Source organism: Vombatus ursinus, unplaced genomic scaffold, assembly GCF_900497805.2.
Source record: "Vombatus ursinus unplaced genomic scaffold, bare-nosed wombat genome assembly UNPS02014813.1, whole genome shotgun sequence".
In the NCBI taxonomy this organism is placed as follows: Eukaryota; Metazoa; Chordata; class Mammalia; order Diprotodontia; family Vombatidae; genus Vombatus; species Vombatus ursinus.
In genome coordinates, this window is record NW_020954591.1 from 28,427,242 (window position 1) to 28,451,997 (window position 24,756).

The 24,756-nt window shown below is 43.3% G+C and overlaps 1 protein-coding gene across 1 annotated transcript in view; it reads right to left on the reverse strand.

Annotated features, from left to right (window-relative positions):
* ADAMTS15 (ADAM metallopeptidase with thrombospondin type 1 motif 15) overlaps positions 1 to 24,756 on the reverse strand; it is a 37,859-nt gene that overhangs the window by 7,287 nt on the left and 5,816 nt on the right. Inside the window, exons 2-7 of the mRNA XM_027835268.1 lie at positions 10,890 to 11,022; positions 9,904 to 10,071; positions 6,042 to 6,325; positions 2,220 to 2,397; positions 1,340 to 1,521; positions 1,034 to 1,209 (exon numbers count right to left, since the gene is read on the reverse strand). Coding sequence (XP_027691069.1) covers positions 1,034 to 1,209; positions 1,340 to 1,521; positions 2,220 to 2,397; positions 6,042 to 6,325; positions 9,904 to 10,071; positions 10,890 to 11,022 — 1,121 coding nt within the window. The remainder of the gene's footprint in view (positions 1 to 1,033; positions 1,210 to 1,339; positions 1,522 to 2,219; positions 2,398 to 6,041; positions 6,326 to 9,903; positions 10,072 to 10,889; positions 11,023 to 24,756) is intronic.

A 24,756-nucleotide genomic window follows, 5' to 3' on the forward strand; every position in this document is an offset into this window, starting at 1 on the left:
GGTCGAGTGCTTTAACCTCTTTCAGTTTCCTTATCCATAAAATGGGCATGATAATAGCACCTATCTCACAGGGCCATCATGAGGTTCAAATGAACGCTTTGTAAATTTTAAAGTGCTATACAAATGCTGCTATTATTATTGTTATGGCTTGGGGTATTGGGTAGGGTCTGGAATCTGTCTCAGTCATTCTAGAGCTCCTTAATTCACAGCTGAGGTACAGGAAGAGAGAGGGGGAAAGTGCTTCTCTTCTTTACTACCCCCTCCAATAGCCGCTACCTTTCCAGGCCTAAAATTCACATACTAGAGGGACTTTGGGAAATCAGGCACATTCATGCATTCTTGGTAGAGTGATGAATTGGTACAGCTATTTTGAAAAGCAGTTTGGAAATATGTCCCCAAAGTTACTAAACTGCATACTCGTTGACCCGGTGGTATCACTACTAGGCCTATACCCCAAAGAAATCAAAGAGAAAAAGATGTTATAGATACCAAAATATTTATAGCAACTCATTTTGTGGTGGCAAAAAACTGAAAACTAAGAGGAGCAAGAGGGATTAACTGGGGAATGGCTGAACAAAGTATGATGTATAAATGTAACAGAACAATATGGCATAAGAAAGGATGGAGATGATTTCAGAGAAATCTGGCAAGACTTGAATAAACTGATGAAAAATAAAGTGAGCAGAACCAGGAGAACAATATCATAAAAACAAACAATTTAAAAAGATCTAAGATTTCTGTGTCAGCCACAAATCTAAAGGACTGATAATGAAGTATGCTACCCACCTCCTGACAGAGAGAGGTGATAAACTCAGGGTACAGAATACATTTTTGGACATGGCCAACACGGGATTTTATTTTTTCGCTTGACTACGCATTTTTGTTGCAGGGATTTTGTTGCCATTATTTTTCCCCCAGTGGGCCCATGGGATTTTGGAGGAAGAGAAAATAAATGTTCGTTACAAAATAAAAAAACTTTAAATTAGAATTGTCGATTATAGCCTTATTATATTCAAACCAACAAAAAACTCACATGGGTTTCGTGAAGAGTCCTGTGACCCTCTTGCAGCTCTTATTGTCTCCCCCGCACACTCCACATTTGTCAAATTTCTTCTTGGAGCCCAAATTCCCGTCACAGCCTGCCTTGATGCATTTGCCCTGGACACAAACTGAAGTGGAATCCGGAGTGCACGGGGTACCATCCACCACCTACGGAGTCGCCATGGGGAGGGAAGAAGAGAGAGAGAGAGAGACACGTGGATGAGCCGGCACATCCCCTCAGCTTTTCTCTATAGAAAGCCACCCTTGTCGTTATCTCCCCTCTCCAGTCTCCACTCACCTTGGGCGCAAGCACGTAGAAGTAGCCAGTGCCGCTGGCTCGGCAGATGAGCTTGCATTTGTCCCGAGGCGAGATGCCCGAGTACTTGGGCACCCAGGCCATGGTGAGGGTGAGCCGATTGGTGCTATGGTTGTAGCCATTGAAAGCCTCACACTGCTCCTCCCGGAAGCTCTTGCCAGAGACTAGGGTGGGGGAAGCAAATGCAGGAGTCTCAGAAAGAGGTCTGGATGGGATAGGAGGGCAGGCCGAGACTCCTAGGGGATTTTTAGCCGTGGGAAATTCATTCTTTGCATTCAGCCTTCCCTATCATTCTCCCCCATTTGACAGAAAACTAAAACCGAGTCTAAGAGAACTGATATAAACTAACCCAAAAATATTTGGGAAAGAGATGAATTAGATTCCCCAGGGTCACTCTTCCTAATTCTCCAGGTCCAGATGCCGCTAGAATTTCCATCTTCACATCCAATGTGGTGGTCCTTTCCAACAGTCTCTCTTCTACTACAAGAATATGGAAACCTTAGTGCCCTTAACTAAGAGAGGTTCTGGCATTGCCCTCCACAGAACTTTTAAAAGTAGGCCAGATTTGGTGACTCACTATGTAGCGGAGGGAGAGGGACAGATTTGCGAATGAAGGGGGTGAAAAATAAAAGACATCATTTTTTAAAATTTAAGTAGGCCGGAGACCCTTCATGCTCAGTATAGAAGCCCTCTTCCCAGAGGCAGGAGAAGGGATATCAGAAGAACCCTTTGAGCATTGCCAATTGTAGGGTCGACATCTTGGATAGAGTCATTTTAATGCTTTGGTTTTAATGTTTTAGAGGATGAGCATCCAGACCCAACTCCCACCTTCCCAAGACAGGATATCCCGGCTCCTCAGTACCTGAGCTGGGGCATGTCTCCAGGTTACAGGATCGATATTTGACTCTCACTCCCTCACAATATTTGCCCCCATTGGCAGGTGCAGGGTTGCTACACTCCCGTCGGGCCAACTGCACACCTCCACCACAGGTCCGCGAGCAGGGGCCATAAGGTTCCCATTTGGCCCAGGAACCATCCACCTGGAAAGACCAAGACTGCTTAGTATCTGTGAAATTCCTTGACTCAACAACCTACCAGTGCATTTATCCTGAAGTAAAGCGATATTAGTTTTTAGACTCCACTGGTTCAAAATTTCCTAGAATTCCCATGTGCTGGGCTGGAAGAAGGCGTCTGCTCAGGCCAACTCAAACAAGATTGTTAAATTTTCAGTGTGAATATTTGCACCTCAGAAATCAGCAAATGCTACAAATCAGAGCTTCATTTATTGTTTTGTTGATTATCTAGGCTTCAAAAAGTGATAGGGGGCAGTTAGATAGTGGATAGTGCAGTAGATAGAGCATCAGCCCTGGAGTCAGGAGGACCTGAGTTCAAACCTGGCCTCAGACATTTTTTATTAGCTGTGTGACCCTGGGCAAATCACTTAACCCTGATTGCTTCAAAGAAAAGTGAGGGAGAAAATGTTAATAATGCAAATTAAACTTAAAAATATGTCCTGCATACTTTTTTTTTTCCAGAGAGTCAGTTGTGAAAACATTTACCAGCACATTCCTGGTTAGAAGTTATCTTTGCACTCTCTATAGAAAAAAAAAAAAAAAGGTTAGCTAAGCAAATTAAGAATGTAACCTTGGCAAATGACTACGCTTTTTAAAAACTAAAACCAACATCACATTCATAGGCTTGAATACAAACTGCCAATAGTTATATCATGTCCTGTCTTTCCTAATATTCTCCTTTTCCCCCATTAACATTCTGTCTTAAAGTAGGTGCCCATCAATTGGGAAATTGCTGAATAAATGGTGACAGAAGAATATAATGGATGACTGTGCTGCAAGAACATATATATGAAGAATTAAGGGAAACTTAAGAGGATTTGTACGAACTGATACAATGTAAAGTAAGTGGAAACAGAAGAACAATTTATACAATGACCACAACAGTGTAAAGGGAAACAACATTTAAACTCATTAGAACTCCAAAAAATGCAGTGACCAATAGAGACTGCAGTGAACTGTTGACAAAACAGGCCTGCCTCCTCTCAGTGGAGAGGTTGTAAACTACAGATGTGGGATGAAGGATACATTGTCAGACAAGCTTAACCTGTTGATTTATTTTGCATAGTTATATTTTTATTCTCCTAGGATTGACACTGATGTAAAAGGAGAAAAAATAGTGTGACCTTATGAATCTAAAAGTACTTCTCTAAATAGATTAAATATTTTAATTATAACACTAAGTCAACCCGGCCTCCTTGCCCCACACCATCTGGGTTAAGTTGCTAGATTGTACCATATAGTCTAATCCACTAATGGATGGGATTAGTGATACTGACAATATTTAGCTTCCCACACTCCTAAAATCATTTCAACTTTGAGCTAGATTATGGAATGAGGGTTTGATTTTGTTTAGGGCCCAGCGAGAAAGGAAATAGTAAATTTAGCCTCCAAATCATGTTTCCTGGCATTTTAATATTTTCAAATGAGTTTGCAATCCCTGAGCACATACCATCTGACCAACACTGCGCTAGCCTGGAATGTAAAATATTATACAAAAATAGAAAGTACTCTGATTTCATCAGAATAGGGAAGTCCTGGAATGGGATCATTTTGCTCTTATGAAGATTATAGCCTGTCTGTGACTTATAAGGCAATGTCCTAAGGAATGATCTGAGGCACACAGAGGATCAAGTGACTCGTCCAAAGTCACAGAGCTAGCAAGTATAAGATGCGTGATTGAAAACCACTTCTTCCTAACCCCAAGCCCAATACTCTTTCTACCCTGCCGAGCTGTCTCTCTTCGGCTTAAATTATATGTAATAGATCCTAGGATCAGAAAGTTAGAGCTGGAAGGGGCCTCAAAGATCATATCATTCAACTTAAAGAAATTTCTTAAATAACATAACAGCAGCCACCCCTTGAAGACCCCCCAGGGAGGGAGATCCTGCCACCTCAGAAACAACACATTCCCAGGAACTCCAATGTAGTAAGGGTCACATGTTTATCTGGCAACCTAGACTCCCACCCCAGCTCAGATAAGGAGAAGCCAGAAGCCAGCTATCCTGGGAGTGGAGGGGGAAGTGGGGAAGAGGATTGAGGCTAAGGAGAACTAACTGTTAGGAAGTAGGTTCTTACGTGGAGCTAAAACGTGCCTTTCATCGACATGTATTAGCTGTTTACCTGACCTCCTAGGGCCAAGCAAAACAACCCTAATCCCTCTTCTACATGACGTGACTTTCCCCACCCGAAGAGAAAGGCTTCAACCTTTTTGTGTGCTTATTCAACATATTTATTCTATTCCTCTCTCTGTCCTTCGGCAAACACACCTCTCACTCAGACTACAAACCCCGAAGAGGGCAGGGCTATGTCTAAATCGCTCTGTATAACTTCCAGGTCAATATAAGCAACTGGTCCCTAAGTGTTTTTGGTGAACAAGCCTCACTCTCCCATCAAATAGAGCCAAGCCCTCACTCAGTAACCCAGAAGGGTGTCCTAACATGACAAAGAAGAGAGTGGATTCATTGTGGGGCTTCCCTTGGGGGTCATGAAGTCCTTTACTAGCCAGAGACATGAAGCGAATGAGGTGGTGACTTACAAGCAAGGTAATGTTCTGATCTGAAAGGTTGGAGCAGGATTGCAAAGGGTGGAGGGGAATTCCAGGTCAGTAAAAATCAATTATGACCTTTGGTTCTGGGTTCAGCAAACCTACTGAGATTCATTCAGGTTTTTTACTCATAGCTCAATTTAAGTTCCTGTCACTAGCAGCCTACTAAACTGGAAGCTCCTTGAGGACAGACCCACAGCTGGTATAGTTTTGTACAGCACAGCACAGCACCCAGGAGAGTGTGTGGCACCTAATAAGTGTTTAATAAATATTTATTCATTGAATTATGAATGAATGAATGAATCCCAACTTGATGACATTAATGGGGAAAGAGCATCCCTGAAGGGTTATAGGTCAAGCTTAGGGTTCCTCAAGGTAGAAAGATAAGACTCAGAAATATGAGGTCCTAACACCTACTCCCTCTGGAAGGTTCTTTTGTCAAGTCATTCAATAAAACCCATTAAGTTCCTTCATCTCCTCTCCCTACTCCTTAAAAGTTAAGAAGCAGAGAGGAATAGATAGATAGATATAGATATAGATAGATAGAAGAACTGAGGTCCAGAGAAAAAATACACTATCCCTAAGGTCATACAATGAATTAGTAGAAGAAATAGAATCTAGGTCCCCCAGTTCTCATATGGGGACCCTTGTTTCTTCCTAGACACTGGATCCCTACAGAAGGGAATTACACCTTCTGGGGAGATGGGAGAAAAAAGAACAAAGTAAGAAGTACACAGCAGAGAACAAAAGAAAACTTACAAGGAAGCAAAGAAAAGGTGGGCAGCTCTCAACACAATGCATAGTATTTATTATATAGGCTTTCTTGAAATGGAAATTTATTGCTGTATATTCTGAACCCTCTCTCAACATTCTGCTATGCATATGGTAATACTTTTTTTCTTATTTTGTAACATTTTAGTATTAAGTTTGTTTCCTTTTTCTTTTCTTATTTTGTATTTAAGTTTAAAATTAAAAAACTTACAAATAAAAAAGGAGGGAAAAGAAGGTACCCCACCCTTCCCCCACTCACTGGCATCCCCAGCAAAGAGCAGGCTATGGTACTCACCCTGTACTTACTGATGTTATGCCTCTCCACACATGCCCCCTTCAGGCAAAACTTGCCATCTCCACACCCAGTGCCATCTGCCCAGGGAAAGTGGCGGGTCTGGCAAACCATCTGGCCCTTTGCCTTGCCCGTGCACCACAGCTTGGTACAGTACTGCATGTAGGGGCAAGGTTTGGAGCCCACACCGAAGGCTAGCTCGCACTGCTGGTTCAGGGTGTAGCTGGATCCTGGTAGATCTTCAGGCAGTGAAATGGGCTTGCTGGGTTGGTCCAAGAGGCAGTCACCTGTGGAGAGCCAAGGGGATTGAGAAGAGGGGAGGTGAGAAAGGCCAGGGCTGCTGGATGCTTGGGATGAATTAGCGGCAGTCAAGGGCTACTTCCCAAAAGAGGAAGAGGCAAAAAGAGTTTTCCGCCCCTACACCCTTTATATTTAAAAATCTAGAAACAAAAGTTGTTATTAGAGCTCTTTTAGTCCATTACCCTGCCTCCATTCAACCTGTTCCTGGGACACGCTTTCACTATCAAAGCACTCTCTTTCCTATCATATCATTCTGGCCTCATAATCATATGAGGTATAGAGGATAGGAACAGTTCTAACCATATTATAGACAAGGAAGCCAAAGTCTTACAAAGGTGAGATTTAGTGTTTTACCAAGAGAGATGGCAAGTGAAGTGCTTGTCATTGTTGTTATTCTGTTGTTTCAGTCATGTCTGACTCTTCATGACCTCATTTGGGGTTTTCTTGGCAAAGATCCTGGAGTGGTTTGCTATTTCCTTCTCCAGCTCATTTTACAGATGAGGAAACTGAGGCAAGCAGGGTTAAGTGACTTGCCCAGCATCACACAGCTAGTAAGTGTCTGAAGTCGGATTTGAATTCAGGAAGATGAGTCTTCCTGATTCTAAGACTCAGCACTCTATCTTCTGTGCCACATAGCTGCCTCAGTAAAGCCCTTAACTAGAGCTATAAGTCAATTCTCCTAACTCAGGATCCCAGAATCTGAGAGTTGGAATAATAGCTAGCATTCACAGAGCACTTGAAGGTTTGCAAAGCACACATTTGATCTTTCAGTAGTTGGGATATAGTTTATCTAGGTCTGGTGAGTTGAACACATCAAGAGCAGCAAGGAGTTCAATCACCCTACTTATCTCAGGTATTAAGTCCCTATTGGCTATTTCTGCTCTGTCCTTTGCAATCCAAAGATTATCCTTCTTTGCAGAGAAAACAGAAACAAAATATAGAGTAGAACAACTCTGCTTTCACTCTATCATCTGTTATCATTATCACATATACACCTAAATAGCTATCCTATCCCTTCTTTGACCTTCCTTTTTCTCCCAAATATAGCTTTAAACTTTTTTATTGTTCTTAGTATCCCTCACCAGTCTCAGCTCATTACAAGCTTTAGCAATTCTGTCACAATTCTAATAGGATCATGTTGTTGTTCAGTTATTTCAGTCATGTCAGACTCTTCATGACCCCATGTGGGGTTTTCTTGGCAAAGAAACTGGAGTGGTTTGCCATTTACTTTTTTTTTTTTTTTTTTTTTTTGCTTTTTAGTGAGGCAATCAGGGTTAAGTGACTTGCCCAGGGTCACACAGCCAGTAAGTGCCATGTGTCTGAGACTAGATTTGAGACTAGAGACTAGAACTCATGTCTTCCTGACTTCAAGGCCAGAGCTCTATCCACTGCACCACCTAGCTGCCCCAGCCATTTCCTTTTCCAGCTCATTTTGCAAATAAAGAAACTGAGGCAAACAGGATTAAGCAACTTGCCCAGATTCACACAGATAGTAAGTTTCTGAGGCCAGATTTGAACTCAGGGAAATGAGTCTTCTTGACTCCAGGTCTGGTGCTCTATCCACCTAGCCACCCTAACTGCCCTAGATGCTCTACCAGGAGCATACTACACTTTCATATTTATCCCCATTACCTATCCTTGCTTCCATCTTCTGGACATTTTTTTAAAATCTAAGTTGATCAGAGAGTTCTTTGTGCATCCACATTGGATTCTGTAGACAATTCCCTCTTTTTTTTCTCGTTGGAATTGCTTCTTCTTATGTCTTCAGAATTTTATCTTGAGAGCTTCCCATTACTCATGGGCTAATTTCCACTGTAGAATTTTAGTTAATGGCATCCTTCTTCTTATCTTTTCTCCGAATCCTTTGAGATCTGCTCTCTCAGAAATGTCGGGTACATATCACACTATTCTTGGCTTCCTTTTCTCTATCACAAATTAAAAAATAAAATGGTAGTTTCCCCCTAGGTTTTCATCATTTTCACCCCAGTACCTCATAACTTTTTGATGGTCAGAATCAAATCCAGAATAAAATTTCCTTTTGTTGGTACCTCTACCTTCTAAAGGATAGAATTCTACTTAAGGCAAGATGAGAAACTATTAGCTGCTCTGCTTTTGGTAGAGAGAGAACTCCAACAGATAAGCAGATAATTAAAGTCTCCCACCATCGATACGTCAGGCCTCTGTGCCAAGCTTGTGCTGTATCTTCCATACTCTTCATCTATTTCCTTTCTGTCCAGGTGAGCTGTAGTATATTCAGATGACAACATTGCTCCTGCTTTGGCCACTAATGATCTTCACCATGCCTCCTTCCAACCACTTCCTTGGTTTCTAGATTTCTTCACATGAGCATAACTTTTTAATATATAATGCTATTCCACATCCTGGCATCCCACACAGAGACACACACTTGCCCTGTTCTTCTGAACTGTGTCTCTCCCCCCAGAGCTCTATCCCAGTCATTGGGCCTATTCCAGCAAGTCTCAGCGGTACTTGTGGTAAAATCTGCCACCTTATATTAAGATCTCTAGTTCAACTTTCTTGTAAGCCATACTTTTGCCATCTCTGTAGAGCCCAAGGATTTTTATTCCTGGCTCCTATTTTTATTTGTTTACTTTTTTCTTTCATTATTTTATTTTTCTACCTGGTCCCTATTTTTTATTTTAACTTTTATAAACATCTGTGTGTTTACTGCTGTTATTCATCCTACATCATAACTACTCCCTCTAGCAAGGTGAACACACGTAAATTATTTTCTTCTCCTGATTCCTGGGAAGATCTTTTATAAGAGATTCCATCATAAAGAAGAGCTTTCTTCTTGCAAAAGAAACTATCCTGGGCTATTACTAGGAACTAATTAAGTCTTGAACTCTGTCTCCAGAACAGAGGCACAATATACCAAAAGATGACTGACCACTGCCTAAAATCATACAATCGTAGATCTAGGGTGGACCTCAGAGAACATCTCGTCCAACTCCACTTTACAGATGAAGAAGCAGAGGCCCGAAGAGATTCAGCAACTTGCCAAGGTCATCCAGGTAGTAAGAGTCAGGGGTAGGATTTGAACCCAGGTCCTCATATTGCAAAAGGGGTGCAGTGGATACAGTGGTGGGCCTAGAGTCAGGAAGACTCCTCTTCCTGAGTTCAAATCTGGCCTCAGACATTTACTAGCTATGTAACCCTGGGCAAGTCACTAAACCCTGTTTGTCTCAGTTTCCTCATCTGTAAAATGAACTGGAGAAGGAAATAGCAAATCACTCCAATATATCTGCCAAGGAAACCCCAAGTAGGGTCACAAAGAGTCAGACACGACTGAAAAATGACTGAACATACCTCTTACTCCAAAGATGGTGTTCTTTTCACTGTTCCCTAACACCTACTACTATTGTCCAAAGCCCACAGTTGGGGATCAGAACTCTGGTCCAACAAGCTATCTAGTAACAATAATAGCTCCTATTTATATGGCATTTTTCAATTTATAAAATGGTCTCCTCATTGCAACCCTTCAGTAATAACACATGGCCTCCCATGGCCTTCCTTCCTCCCTCCTTTAATACCCCCTGCTCACCATGTCCACTCTCCAGGAAGTCAGTGATGATGGCAGCGCTGCAGGCTGACCAGGGGTTGGCACGGTCGATCTGGATAAGTGTAGGGGACATCATGTGGTTGGCCCGTAGCTTCCCAAACACCTCCTCACACACCTTCACATTGTCATGGGGCATGTTGAACACATGACCTGGGTGGGTAAAACAAGAGAAAGTGGTTGTTTAGGCTAGGGAAGCAGACCACTCAGAGGACAGACAGGCAGAGATAAGAACAAATGTAGTGCAAAAGTGAAAAATAGCCTTCTGGGGGAGGGACCCCACAAAGCTGGTGCCAGGGGCAGAAAGTTGGGCCAGGAACCAGCCTGGAGGAACTGAGAAGCATGGGGTGATAGCTGAAAAAGATGGTGTAATCCTCACATACTCAGTCCCTCTCCTTCCCTCAAGTCATTTACACTTGTTTCCATATTGCTTTATAAGTGTTCTCAGGTTCTTTTTATGCCTGCAGCCAATCTTTCTCCCTGCCATTCCCAATCAGGCTGTGTGTTCCCCCTTTTTTTGCATCTCCTCACAGTGTCCCAAAAAGCAGGTGGCAATAAATTTTTAAAAAGAAACTCCCATCAAATCTTCCTTCATCTCAGAGAGCTAGACCTTTAGCTAACTGAACACCAAGCAAAAACTTTCCTGTACATGCCAGATGAGTGCTTTTTTTAGGTGCCCATTCAGTGCCACAGGTGCACATGTTGAAAAGGGTCCCCCTTGAGCCCAAATGCTAAAAGAGAGCAGAGACTTCAACAGAGCAGAGGCTAATATCTGAGCCTTGAAAACATTCAGAGCAAAGCCAGCTAAGCCCAGGAGCAGAAGACAAGAATTCCTCATTCTCATTCTCTCTCTCTCTCTCTCTCTCTCTCTCTCTCTCTCTCTCTCTCTCTCTCCCTCTCTCTCTCTCTCTCTCTCTCTCTCTCTCTCTCTCTCTCTCTCTCTCTCTTTCTCTCTCTCTCCTCAGCCTTACCTAGCTCATGGGCAGTGGTGAAGGCGGATGGAAGCCCATCATCCTCAATGACCGAGCAGCTTCTCTTGGGGTCACACATAGTGCCCACATCAGCCATTCCCAGGGTATCGCAGGTGGTGGCACCACATAGATCCTGCAATGGAGAAGGGAGAAGCAGAGATCCAGAAGTTAGAGACAACAGTGACCTCGGGGAAGGGAGTAGGGGAGAAGAAATAAAATCACCTAGAATATATCTGCTTACTGTCATTCCTGCCCCTAACAAATCCAATATCTTTCCCCATACGTCCATTCCTAGACAGGTTATTTTCTGCCTTCTGCCAAGAGGGACGGAGAAGCTACTACAGAGATGTCAAGGGGGTCAGGCCAAACTAGAGAGATGGCTGGCCCTAGGATGGATGCTTTGTGGCATGCCAAGGAAGCTCTGCCTACTTTCTGTCTGGGGCACTATTCTTGGAGAAAATTAAGAGGTTTAAAACAAATCCAGAGGGTCAATTTTATGTAGAGAAAGCCCTCCTAGCTTACTGGTGCAATGGCTCTTCAGCTAGGTGAGGTGTTGGTGTCCAAAGAGACAGGACAAGGTAGAAAGAAGGGTATGCTCCCCTTCCACAGTCAACATTTGGCTGTAGAGCTCCTTTTGCATCGAAGCATACTCTTTATACTTTCTTTATTTTTTTCCATAGTTTTTTCCTTTTGTTCTGTTTCTTCCTTCACAACATGACTAATATGTAAATATGTTTTACTTGATTTACATGATCAAATTGTTTACCATCTTAGGGAGGAGGGAAAAGAGAGACAGAGAAAATTTGAAACTAAAAAATTTATTTAAAAAAAGAATGTTGGGGCAGCTAGGTGGCGCAGTGGATAGAGCACCAGCCCTGGAGTCAGGAGGACCTGAGTTCAAATCCAGCCTCAAACACATAATACTTATGTGTGACTCTGGGCAAGTCACTTAACCCCAATTGCCTCACTAAAATAAATAAATGAATAAATAAATAAATAGATAGATAGATAGATAGATAGATAGATAAAAGAATGTTAAAAAATAAAAAAACAAATGTTTAAAAAGAAACTCCTGTCAGATCTTCATCTCTTGGAGAGCTAGACCTTAAGCCAGCTGAACACCAAGCAAAAACTTTCCTGTACATGCCAGATGAGGCTTTAGTTCAGTTAAAACAGAGGCCAGGATCAAGGGAAGCCAACAGTGAGGGATAATTCCACTTGGCTATAGGAGTTTAAGAAAATCATTTTTTAATTAGATTATAACAAGAAATGATGAATTATGACCTGGGCAGTGCACTTGGCAGGAAAGTCATCTCTGTTTGCATTAGGATTTAAGATCTAAGGATCATAGACTTAGAACTAAAAAGTACTTTAGAAGTCAAATTCTCTCATTTAACAGATGAGGAAACAAAGGTCTATAAAGGTTAGATGACTTGCTCAAGGTCACACAGTAATTGATGGAGCTAAGAGTTGAATCTCTGTCCTCTGACTACAGATAGCTAAGTTCTTCTAGCAGTCAGCTCTGTCTAAGAAGTCAGCAGCTAGGTGACGCAGTGGATACAGTGCCAGGTCTGGAGTCAGTAAGACTCATCTACATGTATCTACTCTCTACCCTCTCTGAGAAACATTCATGCACTCTATGGTTCAGTCAAACAGACTTACTGCTTTTCATTCACAACATTCATCTCCCATCTCCAACCCTTTGCACTAGCTGTGCCCCATGTCTGGAATGCACTGCCTTCTTCTCCTCTCCCCTACCTACATCTCTAAGATTCCCTAGCTTTCTTCAATGTTCAGCACAAATGCCACTTTCTACATAAAGCAGAAAGTTTTCCTGACAGCTCCCCACCCAAATACTCCCCAAATGACCTCACATCTGTTCTAAACATACCTATATGCACACGTTTTCTTCCCCCTTTCCCCCAGTCATAAGGCAACTATATGAAGACTGTTCCCCACTTCTACATCAGGTAGCCACCCTCACGTGGCTAGAATATAAGTTCCTTGAGGGCAAGGCCTCATGCTACTTTCATCTTTGTTTCCATATCATCTAGCACAATGCCTGATACATAGTAGGTGTTTAATAAATGCTAGTTTGTTGATTTAATTGATGCAAGTTGTATACAACAGTTTGCTGTCCAATCCCTTCAGTCATGTCTGACTCTTCATGACCTCATTTGGGGTTTTCTTGGCAAAGATACTAGAGTGGTTTGCCATTTCCTTCCTCCAGCTCATTTTATAGATGAGGAAACTGAGGCAAACATAGTTAGGTGACTTGTCCAGTGACTTACCCAGCTGGTAAGTGTCTGAGGCCAGATTTGAACTCAGAGAGATGAGTCTTCCTGACTCCAGGCCAAGCCCTCTAACCATTGTGCCACCTAGCTGCCCCGTATACAACATATCAATTCATCAAAATCAAATCAAAATCCAAAATCAAAATCAAATACATATCCATTTCTCTGAAATTCCTTTTTTTTTCCTCTATGGAAAGAGAATTAGGAGGGATATGCACTTCATTTACATACACAGCTATTCCCTACTGGGAGTCCAAAGTACAGTCACACAGCTGTCTTCACTGCAGTTATGCTAATTGCCCTTCTTCTGGTTCCTTAATCCTATTTTCCTTTTAAGCTTTGCCTTACTGCAGCAGGGGGAGCCAGAAGAGGCATATATCATGATTTAATTTGAGTTTCTCCAAGTTTTATCACTTGAGCTGTCAAACTTGGGTTCACATGATCATGTGCTAGTCATACTTTCTAATGACTCAACTGCCCCTGAATATAGACAAAAGGAGAGTATATCTTGAAGCAGACTCTTTGGTGGCTTATGCACAGCAATCTACGGACCCCACAGCTAGAGTCCTTACAACCCGAGAGCTTCTCATGCTCGGGAAGTCTCTGCTGGAATCAGCATCCCAAGGGGGAAGTCACATGAAGAAGTACAGCAGGGGAAGACAGCTATTGAACAAATGACAGAAAGGAGATAACACAGACCAGGCTGTCAAGAGTCTCCTGGAGCAGAGCTGGGATAAGGCATTTGGGAGCCCGAGGCAAGGGCTGGAAAGTGTGCTCCCCGCATGTGACTATCGTCGGAAGGTTCTGAGTCTTCACAGTCCCCTGCTGTGGCCTGACATCATAAAGAAAATCCCTCTATGTCATGAAGAATGCAATCTTTCCTGGCATTAAAAATGTGTGCATTTATAAAAGTCACATCAAAAGTGTCTCTCACTGAACTAACTCCCCTGCATGTTACTCCCAACTGCCAATCTAGCCAGCCCTTAGACCTAGATAATATCCCAAAGTCGGGAAGAGAGAGGAAGGAAAGGATGTGGCAGAATGGAGGGATGAAAGAAGCAGCACAGGCTAGTAGAAAAAATGCTGGCTAAGGAATTAGGACACCTGGATTCTAAGTCATTTGCTATTGTTGTTCAGTTGTTCCCGCCCCTTCGTGACCTCATTTGGGATTTTCTTGGTAGATATACTGGAATGGTTTGCCATTCCCTTCTTCAGCTCATTTTGCAGAGAAGCTGAGGCAAACAGGGTCAAATGACTTGCCCAGGGTCACACAGCTAATAAGTGTCTGAGAACAGATTTGAACATGGGAAGATAAGTCTTCCTGACTCCAGGCCCAGTACTCTATCCATCGTTCCACCTAGCTTCCCATTCTAAGTCATAGGATCATAGAAATAAGTCTGGAAAAGACCTCAGAGTCCCAGAGAGGTTATGAGATCTGGCAACAGTTATACAAATAGCAAGCAGCAGTTATTACTTCTTCCACCGCACCATTCTCAGGCTAACCTTAGGCTTGTAATTCTTCCTTTCTAGACCTCTGTAAGAAGAAGGGGTTCAACGAGAAAGTCTTCAGGGTCCCTGAAAGTTCTAACATTCTCTTATTCTTCATCACTCGCCCACTGCTGGTTTTTCTTTGTCCCCTTTCCAATGAAAGTGGCTTGAAATAGAGTTTTGTATTTTTAGGGAAGAAGGGGAGGAGCTCGTTTTCAGCAAGCCTCTTGGCCACATCAGACTCTAAGTCCTCTTGGGATGCCTGCTCCTCTGCCCCTCCCCTCGGCAACCCATCTCAGCCTGCCCCTGAATAGAGACAGATGGAAACCTCCAGGATCACTTGAGAACTAAGAAGATGGAAACAGATATTGGAATTCAGAATTCTCCTATCTCTTTTGCAGAGACTCTAAAAAAGAAAACTCTCCTTTCCTGTCATAGTGGAGAAAAGATTCCACCCATCCACAGGCAAGTTGCAACCCAGAATTCAAGCACACTCAATTGTCACAGAGTATTCTTGAGTAGGTCTACACATATGGTTATTCATATGTAGAAAAACCATCACCTGCTAACCATTTAAAACCCTGGACCGGTTCATGGTCTCTTCTTTCCCCCCACCCCACCACACACACACTCACACATTCACACTCATATACACCACAAACATGTATTAACTAATCATTATGTGAAGAATACTTTGCTAGGATCCAGGGGAGATATAGTTTACATAACACAGTCCCTACCCTCATGGAATTTAGAGTCTAGTTGGGAAATAAGACACAAATATAGGGATAGGGAGTAAGCCTGTGATTTCATTGACATAAGGGGTATGCTGCTCATATAGGTTATCTGTATGTCCACATGGGATTTCTATACATTTAGATACGCAGTTCTTGAGAAGCATGACTAAACAGTGCAGTGCTTAGCAAATAGCTGGCACTTAATAAACGCTGATTGATTGATCTGGACTGCCCCTGAGGAAAGGAGGAAAGCCAATAAGATAACTAAGGAGGAGAGGCAGGAAAGCCCTAGGAATAAGGCCAGGTGCTTTCTTCTAGTCTACAAAGGGGTACTGGACTAGAATTATATCTATCTGCTTCTAAATATTGCTGTTCTAGAGATACAATCATTTCCAAAACAAAAAAACCACTTTCCTAATAGCTCACATGAGAGTAGGGTTGCCAAGGTAGATTGCCAAGATTATACTCACCAGCTTGAGCCCTTCTCACCAACACTGGTTAAACAAAAGACCAATCACAAATAGTGAATAGTGAGCAAAGCCATTTATCCAAGCAGATAGTAAACAGAAACTAGAGACATTAGACAGATTAAAATATACTAGAAAACACACAAGAAGAGTGAGATGAGATCTCAGCTCAACCAAGAGAGAGGCCCCGATCTCATTCAGGAGAAAATTCCCGAGGTCTCTAGGGAGACAAGATGGAAATCAGGGACATTTTGAGGAGTTGACTTCCCCTACATGTCTGCAGCTTGCGCCGTCTTTCTCTCCTCTCTATGTGTCTGGAATTTGTCGTGAAGAGAGACTTGGGACCATGTGTGAATCTTGAAGAAAGAATGAGAAATGTCTTTCCTCTCCAAAGCTCTAGGAACAGCGCTACCCTTCACATAGTCACACAGCCCTGTGTCACCATTCTTTCCACCGATACAGAGTCCCACCTAAGCAGAAGCATCCAAAAGACCCCAGGTTTAGTTGGAAACTTGGGTTACATTCATATAGGGAACTCCTGAGTGAGGAAACTACCTCGGCTGATGCAGGTCACTTGCAAGGGTTACTTGACCAGTATGTGTCACAGGTGGGATGTGAACCCAGATCTTCCTGTTGGAGCTGGATAAGGGAGAGCCTTGAATGCCAGGCAGAAAAGTTTGTACCTTATGTGTTGGGGAATAAGGAACCACTTAAGATTTTTGAGCAGGGGAGTGTTAAGACCAGACCTATACAGAACAAAGATTCTTCTGGTTGCTACAAAACTAGAAATTACATCAGGTTCCTCAGCTGTAAAGTAGGGATAATAATAGCACTTAACTCCCAGGGATGTTGTAAGGATCAAATGAGGTATTTGTAAAAAGCTTAGCACAGTGAATGGCACATGGTAGGCACTTAATAAGTGCTTTTTCCCTCCTCTCCTTCATTCCTATCCTCCCTCCTTCCTTCCTTCCCACCTTCCCTCCTTCCTTCCCACCTTCCCTTTCTCTCTCCTTTCCCTTCCTCCCTCCTAACTTCCCTCCTTCCTCTTTATCCCCCTTTCCTTCCCTTCCTCCTTCTTTCCTTTCTTCCCTCCTTCCTTCCCTTCTTCCCTCCTTCCTTCCTTCCCTCCTTTCTTCCCTACTTCCCTACTCCCCTCCCCTTTCCCTATTTTCTTTCCTCCTTTGCTCCCTTGTTCCTTCCTTCCTTCCTTTCCTCCTTCCTTCCGTCTTTTCTTCCCTCCCTTTTCCTTCTCTTCTTCCTCTTTCCCTCTCCTATCCTTCCCTTCTTCCTTCCCTCCTTCCTGTACAAGAGGATGAGAGTCAGGGGACAGCAGAGGCAGGAAAGCCTATTAGAAAGCCATTGCAATAGTGCAGGCAGGTGCAAATGAGGGCCTGTACTAGGGTGGTGGTGGTGGGAAATAAAGAGACAAAAGAAAGCTTGGCCATGGAGGGAATAAAAATCACTTCCCACGTTGCCCTCATGAATTCCGCTTAGACTAAGTATGCTGGGAGAAATAAACAAATGATAACACAATGTGCTCCCGGCCCAAATATCAAAGATTTGGGGATTATCTGCTATTTTGGATTTTCCATGCTCTGTCTCTTCTATTAGGACAAATCAACCAAGTTTTGTCTCTAGAAGCAGCCTCAGGGCACTGAAGGCAGGAAAAGAGGTTTCCTGTTCTGCCATAAGAGCCTTCCTGGCTGGTGAGCAACCTGTTGTTCTTTCTATCAAGAAATCCTCGTTCCCACGGCTCAAACCAGGGTATGAGGAAGAGCTCGGCCGGTTTCATGAGGGCTGCTGTCCATCAACAACTCATGTCATCAGAGGGAGCGGCACCAGTTTGGGGCCCAGGCTCTAGATTGCCCTGCTTTGGGGGATATGACAGACAAGCACAAAGCCTTGTGCGCTCTCAACGCCTACAGCGCTTGTACGGAGTCCCAGGAGCACCCAGTTCCAGTTCTTCCTCACATATAGCATCGAATGCCTCCACCCAGCTGGACTGAACTCCAGATGCACTCTGGTTTCTTTAACCCCCTCGGTCTGCTCCCAGGTCTTCAGGAATGGAATCTGTTACGGCTCCCACGGGCTGGCAGAAACCTTCCCTGACAATCCTCCTGCTCGCTTCACTTACCATTTATCTTCCCTGCTACTGCTGCTGTCCCCTTCTCAGGATGGCCCCATCAGGAGCAGTCCAGACAGGATGGTTTTTCCATCTCAGCTGAGAACTCCACTGTTCGTGTATCATCCATTTATCCAGTCCTTCCTTGTAAGGCCCCTGGTGACCAGGGAGTCTACACAGCTCTGAAACATCATTTTTCAAAGGCTCTTCTTATTTGGCTACAATCTATTCATCAGCACAGCCCAACTTTCTCAGGGTCCCCCCCCACACACACACACACACATACACACACATATTTTCTCCTGCACATTCCCATCCTGGACTTAGGACACAAGCATTTGCCTCCAGCAAACACTTCTAGTCAGCCACTCTCCCATCCCTAGATATGTTAGCTCTTTTGATCTTTACAACATCCTTGGGAGGTTGATGCTATTATTATCCCCATTTTTCAGATGAAGAAACTGAGGCTGCAAGAGGTTAAGTGACTTGCTCAGGGTCACACTGTTACTAAGCGTTTGAGATCAGATCTGAACTCAAATTTTCCAGACTCCAAGTCCTGAGTTCTAGCCATTGTATCACCTAGCTGCCCAACTATGCATCATTATGGCTTACACCAGTAATTCAGGATCCCCCGAAGCAGATCAAAATTGAACTCGTTCTCTTTCCTCCCCAAACAAAAATCCCTCCTCTCTTCCTGTCTTCCTATCACTATTGAGTAGGCATCACCCAATCAGCCAGGCTTCCAACCAAGCTGCCATACTAAACCCTTCAGTGTCTCACCTACCACATCTAATCAGTTGGCAAAGTCCTATCACTTCTACCTTCCCAACATCTCTCATAGACAACCCCTCTTTTCCTCTGACACTTCCCCCACCCTGGTGCAGGCCCCCACTACCTCACACTCGAACTATTTCTATAACCTACAAATTGGTCTCCTTTCCTCAAGTCTCTCACTCCTCCAGTCCATCCTCCACTCACTCAAACAGATCTTCCCAAATAGCAAAAGTCTGACCATGTCACCCCCCTCCCATTTGATCAACTCCAGTGAGTCCCAGCTGCCTCCATGATCAAATATAAAATTCTCTGTTTGGCTTTAAAAGCCCTTTATATCCTGGCCTGTTCCTACATTTCTAGTCTTCTTACATCTTACACCCCACCTCTATTCACTATATGCTTTGTGACCCAGTAGCGTCTGCCTCCTTGCTGTGTCTTATATAAGATTCCATTTACCAACTCGGGGCATTTTCCCTAGTGTCCTCCATGCCTGAATCTCTCCCCCTCTTCACTTTCCTGGCTCCCTTCAAGTCTCAGTTGAAGTCTCACTTTCTACAAGAAGCCTTTCCTGATTTCTCTTAGTGCTAATGCCTTCCCTTTGTTGAAGTGAAATCTCCAATATGTCCTCTGCACATTTTGTATGTGCATAGCTGTTTGAAAGTCATCTCCATTAAACTGTAAGCTCCTTAAGAGCAGGGCTTGTCTTTTGCCTCCCTTAGCATTAGTATTCCCAGCCCTTAGCACAGTGCCTAACATTTCATCATCATCATCATTGATGACATTTATATAGTGTCTACTACAGACAGTTCTCACTTTACAAAGTGGACCAGTCTGAGTAAAGTGATTTTTACATAATGTGAGTTTGCTGGAAGACGTGGGGAAGGGAAAGAGAGGGAAGTAGGAATAGGGCTCCACCTCAGTGGAGGAAGGGGGCAGGCACACAGTTCATGGACAACCTGCAAAGCCTGGGACAGAGAAGCAAGGAGGAGTCAACGGTCTCCTCTCTCAGCACTAGAGTTCTCAAGCCAAGTACTCAATCTGGCAGCAGTGGCGGTCTCTCCCTGCATCCATTCTTCCGCTTTCACTTGAAGGATTTTGTTTTAGGGTTGGGTTTTTTTGTTGTTGGGGGCAGGGGAGACTGTGGGGTACCAAGCAGAAAGGCAGAAGCAGAGAGAGATAACACAGTACTGTACAGTAAAATTAATATAGGTGGGTTTTTTTGGAATGCAGATTTCTTTCAGAATTCTTTACATAAAGTAGAATTCACATAATGTGAATGTATATAAATTGAGAACTGTCTATGTATGCCAGGCACTGAGCTAAATGCCCTACAAATATTATCTTATTTGATGATAAGGCCTACATAGTAGGCCCTTAATTGTAGGCTAATTGTAGGCTAAAAAGTAGGCTAATTGACAGCTTGTCTTACCTTACAGAATGGTCTTCCTGAGTTGCTATCGATGGAAAAACTGATCATCCCACAGTAGTCCTTCAGTTGATGAACCTCTCTAAATTTAGTCAGACTGGTCTTCATATGACAAATTATCATCAGTCACTGGCCAGTTCTCAAGGTCTTTCCTAGCTTAGTGGTCCCTGCCAGAACTCATGTTCTACTAGCTAAGCCTTCAGCATTTAGTATAGTGAGCTAAGTCACTCACAGCTTTGGAGCTCCTGCCCTGGGGTAGAGCTGTCTTGAGTGATAAGTGAATGAGTGAGTACAGATTCACCTGGCCCACTATATCTAGGCAATGCTTAACATTCCATCTAATCCAGGTGCCATCTTGCCAGCTTCTCAACTGCCAAGCATTTACTCTCTTCCCCTTCCACTTCTTGCTCTAGGCACAATAATCAAATCAATAATACCATTGTTTCTGGAAAGAGTGTATCAATCAACTCTGTCAATCAACTGATAATCTCCATGACTTCCCAAAGCAAAATTCACTTCTTTAGCCATCATTCCCATGCATCATTTCCCCCACTAAAATGGAAACTCCTTGACTGTAAGGACTATCTCTCATTTGTATTTGTGTTTCTAGCAATTGGCACAGTTCTTGGCTCATAGCAAAGACTTTCATTCATTTATTCACCAAAAAAAGAAAAAAGTATTGGTTGAATTGAATCAACAGATTAGCCACTTAACTTATAACATCCTGAAGCAAGACTTAAGTAGAAGACCATTACTACTTACTGAATTTTCGTTTCTTTTCCTCTGCTCCTCCAAAAGGAAAAAAGTGTGAGAAACTAATTGTGTCCACTGATTGAACAAATTTGGAGAAAGCAAATTAATTCCAGAAATCAGAGTACCCCTAGACTACACACTTCAGGAACTGCCCAGAGACTACCCAGAGTAATATCAATGGAATAAATTGAATGAATGGAATCAACTGAAAACAGAAATCTTCCTTCCTATCTCTTTCCCAGGTAACAAGGTAGACCATGTACATCGGGCAGCCACACTTACCTGAAGCTTTCTTTTCTATCCATCACAACTTACCTAGCCTATGCATCCCCCTAAACCTAGCCCTCCCTCTAACTTCCTAGTTTCTGTTGAAGATGCTTCTGGTTTTGCTGGTTCACTACCTCAGAGACTGTCAACTGTTTATCCCACTCCCACCCCTGTATCCGATCATTTGCCAAGCCTTATCTATTCTACCTCCTTGACCTCTCTCCCAGCTCTCTCCCCTTCATTCATCTTCCTAATTCCAGCCCTCATCATCTCAACTGGATAACTGTAATCACCTTATCACCGTTCTCTCTGTTTTGTGTTTCTCCACTTTCCAAACCATACTCCACATATACTGTTCCCAAATAGATATTCCTGAAACCTAGTTCTGACCATCACACCCCTAATGCTCATTACTTGTGGGACTTTGAGAAGAGTATTTACCTTCCTTGAGACCCAATTCCCTCCCTTATAAAATGAAGTTATTAGACTAAATGGCCATTGAGTTCCCTTCCATAAGATCTGTCATCCTTTGACCCTCTGTCACTCCCCTGCTCAAGAAGCTTCAGTGATTCCCAATTACCTCTAGAATAAAATGCAAATGCCTCTGACATTTAAAACTCTTCATAATTTGGTTCCAGCCTATCTTCCCAGGCTGATTACACATTACTCCCCCCTACAACTTCTGTAATTCAACCTAACTGGCCTCCTTTCTGTTTCCCAGATACAACACTTCATCTCTGACCTCCATGCCTTTGCACAGGCAGTGTTCCATTCCTGGGATGCTCTTCCTCCCCGGCTCTACTCTTGGAACTCTTGCTCCCTTCAGGGCTCAGCTCAAGTGCCAACTCCTTCAAGAGGCCTTTTCTGATTCTTCTAGCTGTTAGCGCAACCCCAAAAGTTATTTTTACTTATTTTGTACATATCCTATGTTTATTTTTGAAGGCACTGTATCCCCCTAATAGAATCTAAGATCCTTGAGATCAGTCAGTCAACTAGCACTTATCAAGTAAGTACCTACTGTGTGCCAGGCACCGTGCTAAGAACATTTACATTTTTATCCCCCAGAGCCTAATACATCTCTGGCAAGTGTCATAAGTTTAATAAATGCCCATTGATTTATTCATTCACTTAACTCTATTTGACTTGCATTAAAATGTTAGGGTCAGGGAGGAACTTCCATCCCCAGTAATTTGCCCTAGACCTCTACCTACTTAGGGATGCCCCTTCCAGTAAAACACTAGAATGTCTAAGTATATATACCTCTTCAGCTCCTTCCAATATGAATTTCTACCCAGCACCTGTACATTTCCTTATCTAAGTCCCAAAAAGCACATTCCCTTTTCTGTTTGTAATTCTTAAGGAAGGATGGTCATTGCCTGTTAGAAGAAAAGAATTCTATAATTCCTTATTGGCTGGGGTTAAGGGAAGAAGGAAAGTGGGAGATAGATAGTTCACCCCAAAGAACAGGATTAAGTTACTTCTATCAGAGGGTCAGTTTTCATTGGCATTTAAATCACTGATACTCAGAACTGTACCATAGGGAAGTGGTTGAAATAAATAAGACAGCAAAGATTACTAGAGTGAGAAAGTGAAGAATGAAGAACAGCCCAAGTGTCCTCTGGGAAAGTACTTTGGCAAGGGTGAGCACCAAAGATAGGTTGGTCTGTAAAGGCATCTCTTAAGGAATGCCCCCTTGACCTTCCTCTTGGAAAAGAAAATGGGAATGGAAATCAGAAGCTTACTAGGGATGACTCTGATTTCCCTCCCCTCCCCATACACATGCTAGTGCTGGTTAAATAGCTGAGGGTTGAGTCCTGGGGAAAGAGGAATGGGAGGATTAGTCAGTAAGCATAGACTCTGCACACCATCCACGCTTCTCCAGTTAGCCAAGTTCCTGGCTTCTTGCCCAACACCTGTACTGACACACTGACCCCGTTTACTGCAATGAACCTCATCTGCTAACTTCAGGGATGGTTTAAACAAGCTATTCTCCTGAGCCCCTCCCTTCCCTGGGGCCTTTGGTATGGGCCCCAGTGGCAGAGTGCCCGGTTCACTTTCTAAAGTGCCAAAAATGCCCCAGACCTCAACCCAACCCCCTCCACTCAATAGGCTGACTCAACTCCAAAGAGTTGAGTGAAGGATCTGTTGAAGGGGGAAAAGCTATACTATCACCCAAACAACAACAAATAGTGCAAGACACTGTACTGGAAGCTGGGAATACCAAGACGGAAAATGGCATCAAGGCTCTGCCCCTGAGGAACCTTATTGGAAATGGAGAAGATAACACATGCACAAGTAAGTGCATTTACAAAGTAATCTGGAGAGGAAGAGGACCCTAAAAATGGGCAGGGGAGAGGAAGAGGTGGGTGAAGGCTTCAGGGAGGAAGTGGAACCTGATCTAAGCCTTGGAGGGAGATAAGGACTCCAAAAGATGAAGAGGAAGTACATTCAAAGAATGGAGCATGGCATATATGAATACACATGGGCAGGAAATGGAATGTCCAGGGAAGCAAAGAGCTTATGGACCCATTTGGACCAAAGAAGACACATCACAGAAAGCTTTAAATGCCAGGCTAAGGGATCTTAATTTTATCCTAGGGGCAATAGAGATTCACTAAAGGTCTTTGAGTAGAGCAGTGACATGTTCAGAACTGTGCCTTAACAAGGCAGTTTTTGGAGTGGTTTCTTGAGATTCGATCTCCCTATCTTGCTCTGAACGGTACAGTGGTCACTCCCAGACTCAATCCCAATATCAAGTGACACAGAAGCTTTAACCTGCTCCCTTTTTCCAATCTGAACTAATTTGCCTCTCCTAAAGTAACCTGGTGGCTCTCCTTGAGCCCATGAAATTGGTGTAGACCTTTATACAGACACCAAATCATCTTTAGCTCTACTGCAGCTCAGTACTTCTGAACTCAAGCAATCCCCCAGCTTCGGCCTCCCCAGCAGCATGGTCTGCATGCATGTGACAATGTGCTCAGCAGCAAGACTTAATTGGGAATTGAGAATTGGGAGACAGCAGTATCACAAAAGCCAAGGAGAAGAGAAAGTACTCAGGGTGGCAAGAGCTAGTGAGAGGACATAGAGGAAAAGGCCTGAGAAACTTCCATCCAATTTAAAAGATGAAATCATTGGTAACCTTTGAAAGATTAGTTTCAGTAAAGTTTTTGAACAATCATTTTCAGGCATGTCCAATTCTTCATGACCCAGTTTGGGGTTTTCTTGGCAGAGATATCGTGGTTCACCATTTCCTTCTCCAGTTCATGTTACAAATGAGGAAACTGAGGCAAATAAGGTTAAGTGACTTACCCAGCTAATAAGCGTCTGAGGCCAAATTTGAACTCAGGAAAAGGAGTCTTTCTGACTCCAGGCCCGGTGTTCTATCCACTGTGCCACCTAGGACTGGGGTCAAAAGGCAGAAAGCAAACTGATGATAGAGATATAAAGGCAGTGAAAGTAGCTAGCTCTTCCTAAGAGTTTGACAGTGAGAAGAAGAAATAGAAGACAACAACTTGGGAAGACAGTAAGGCCAGTGCAGG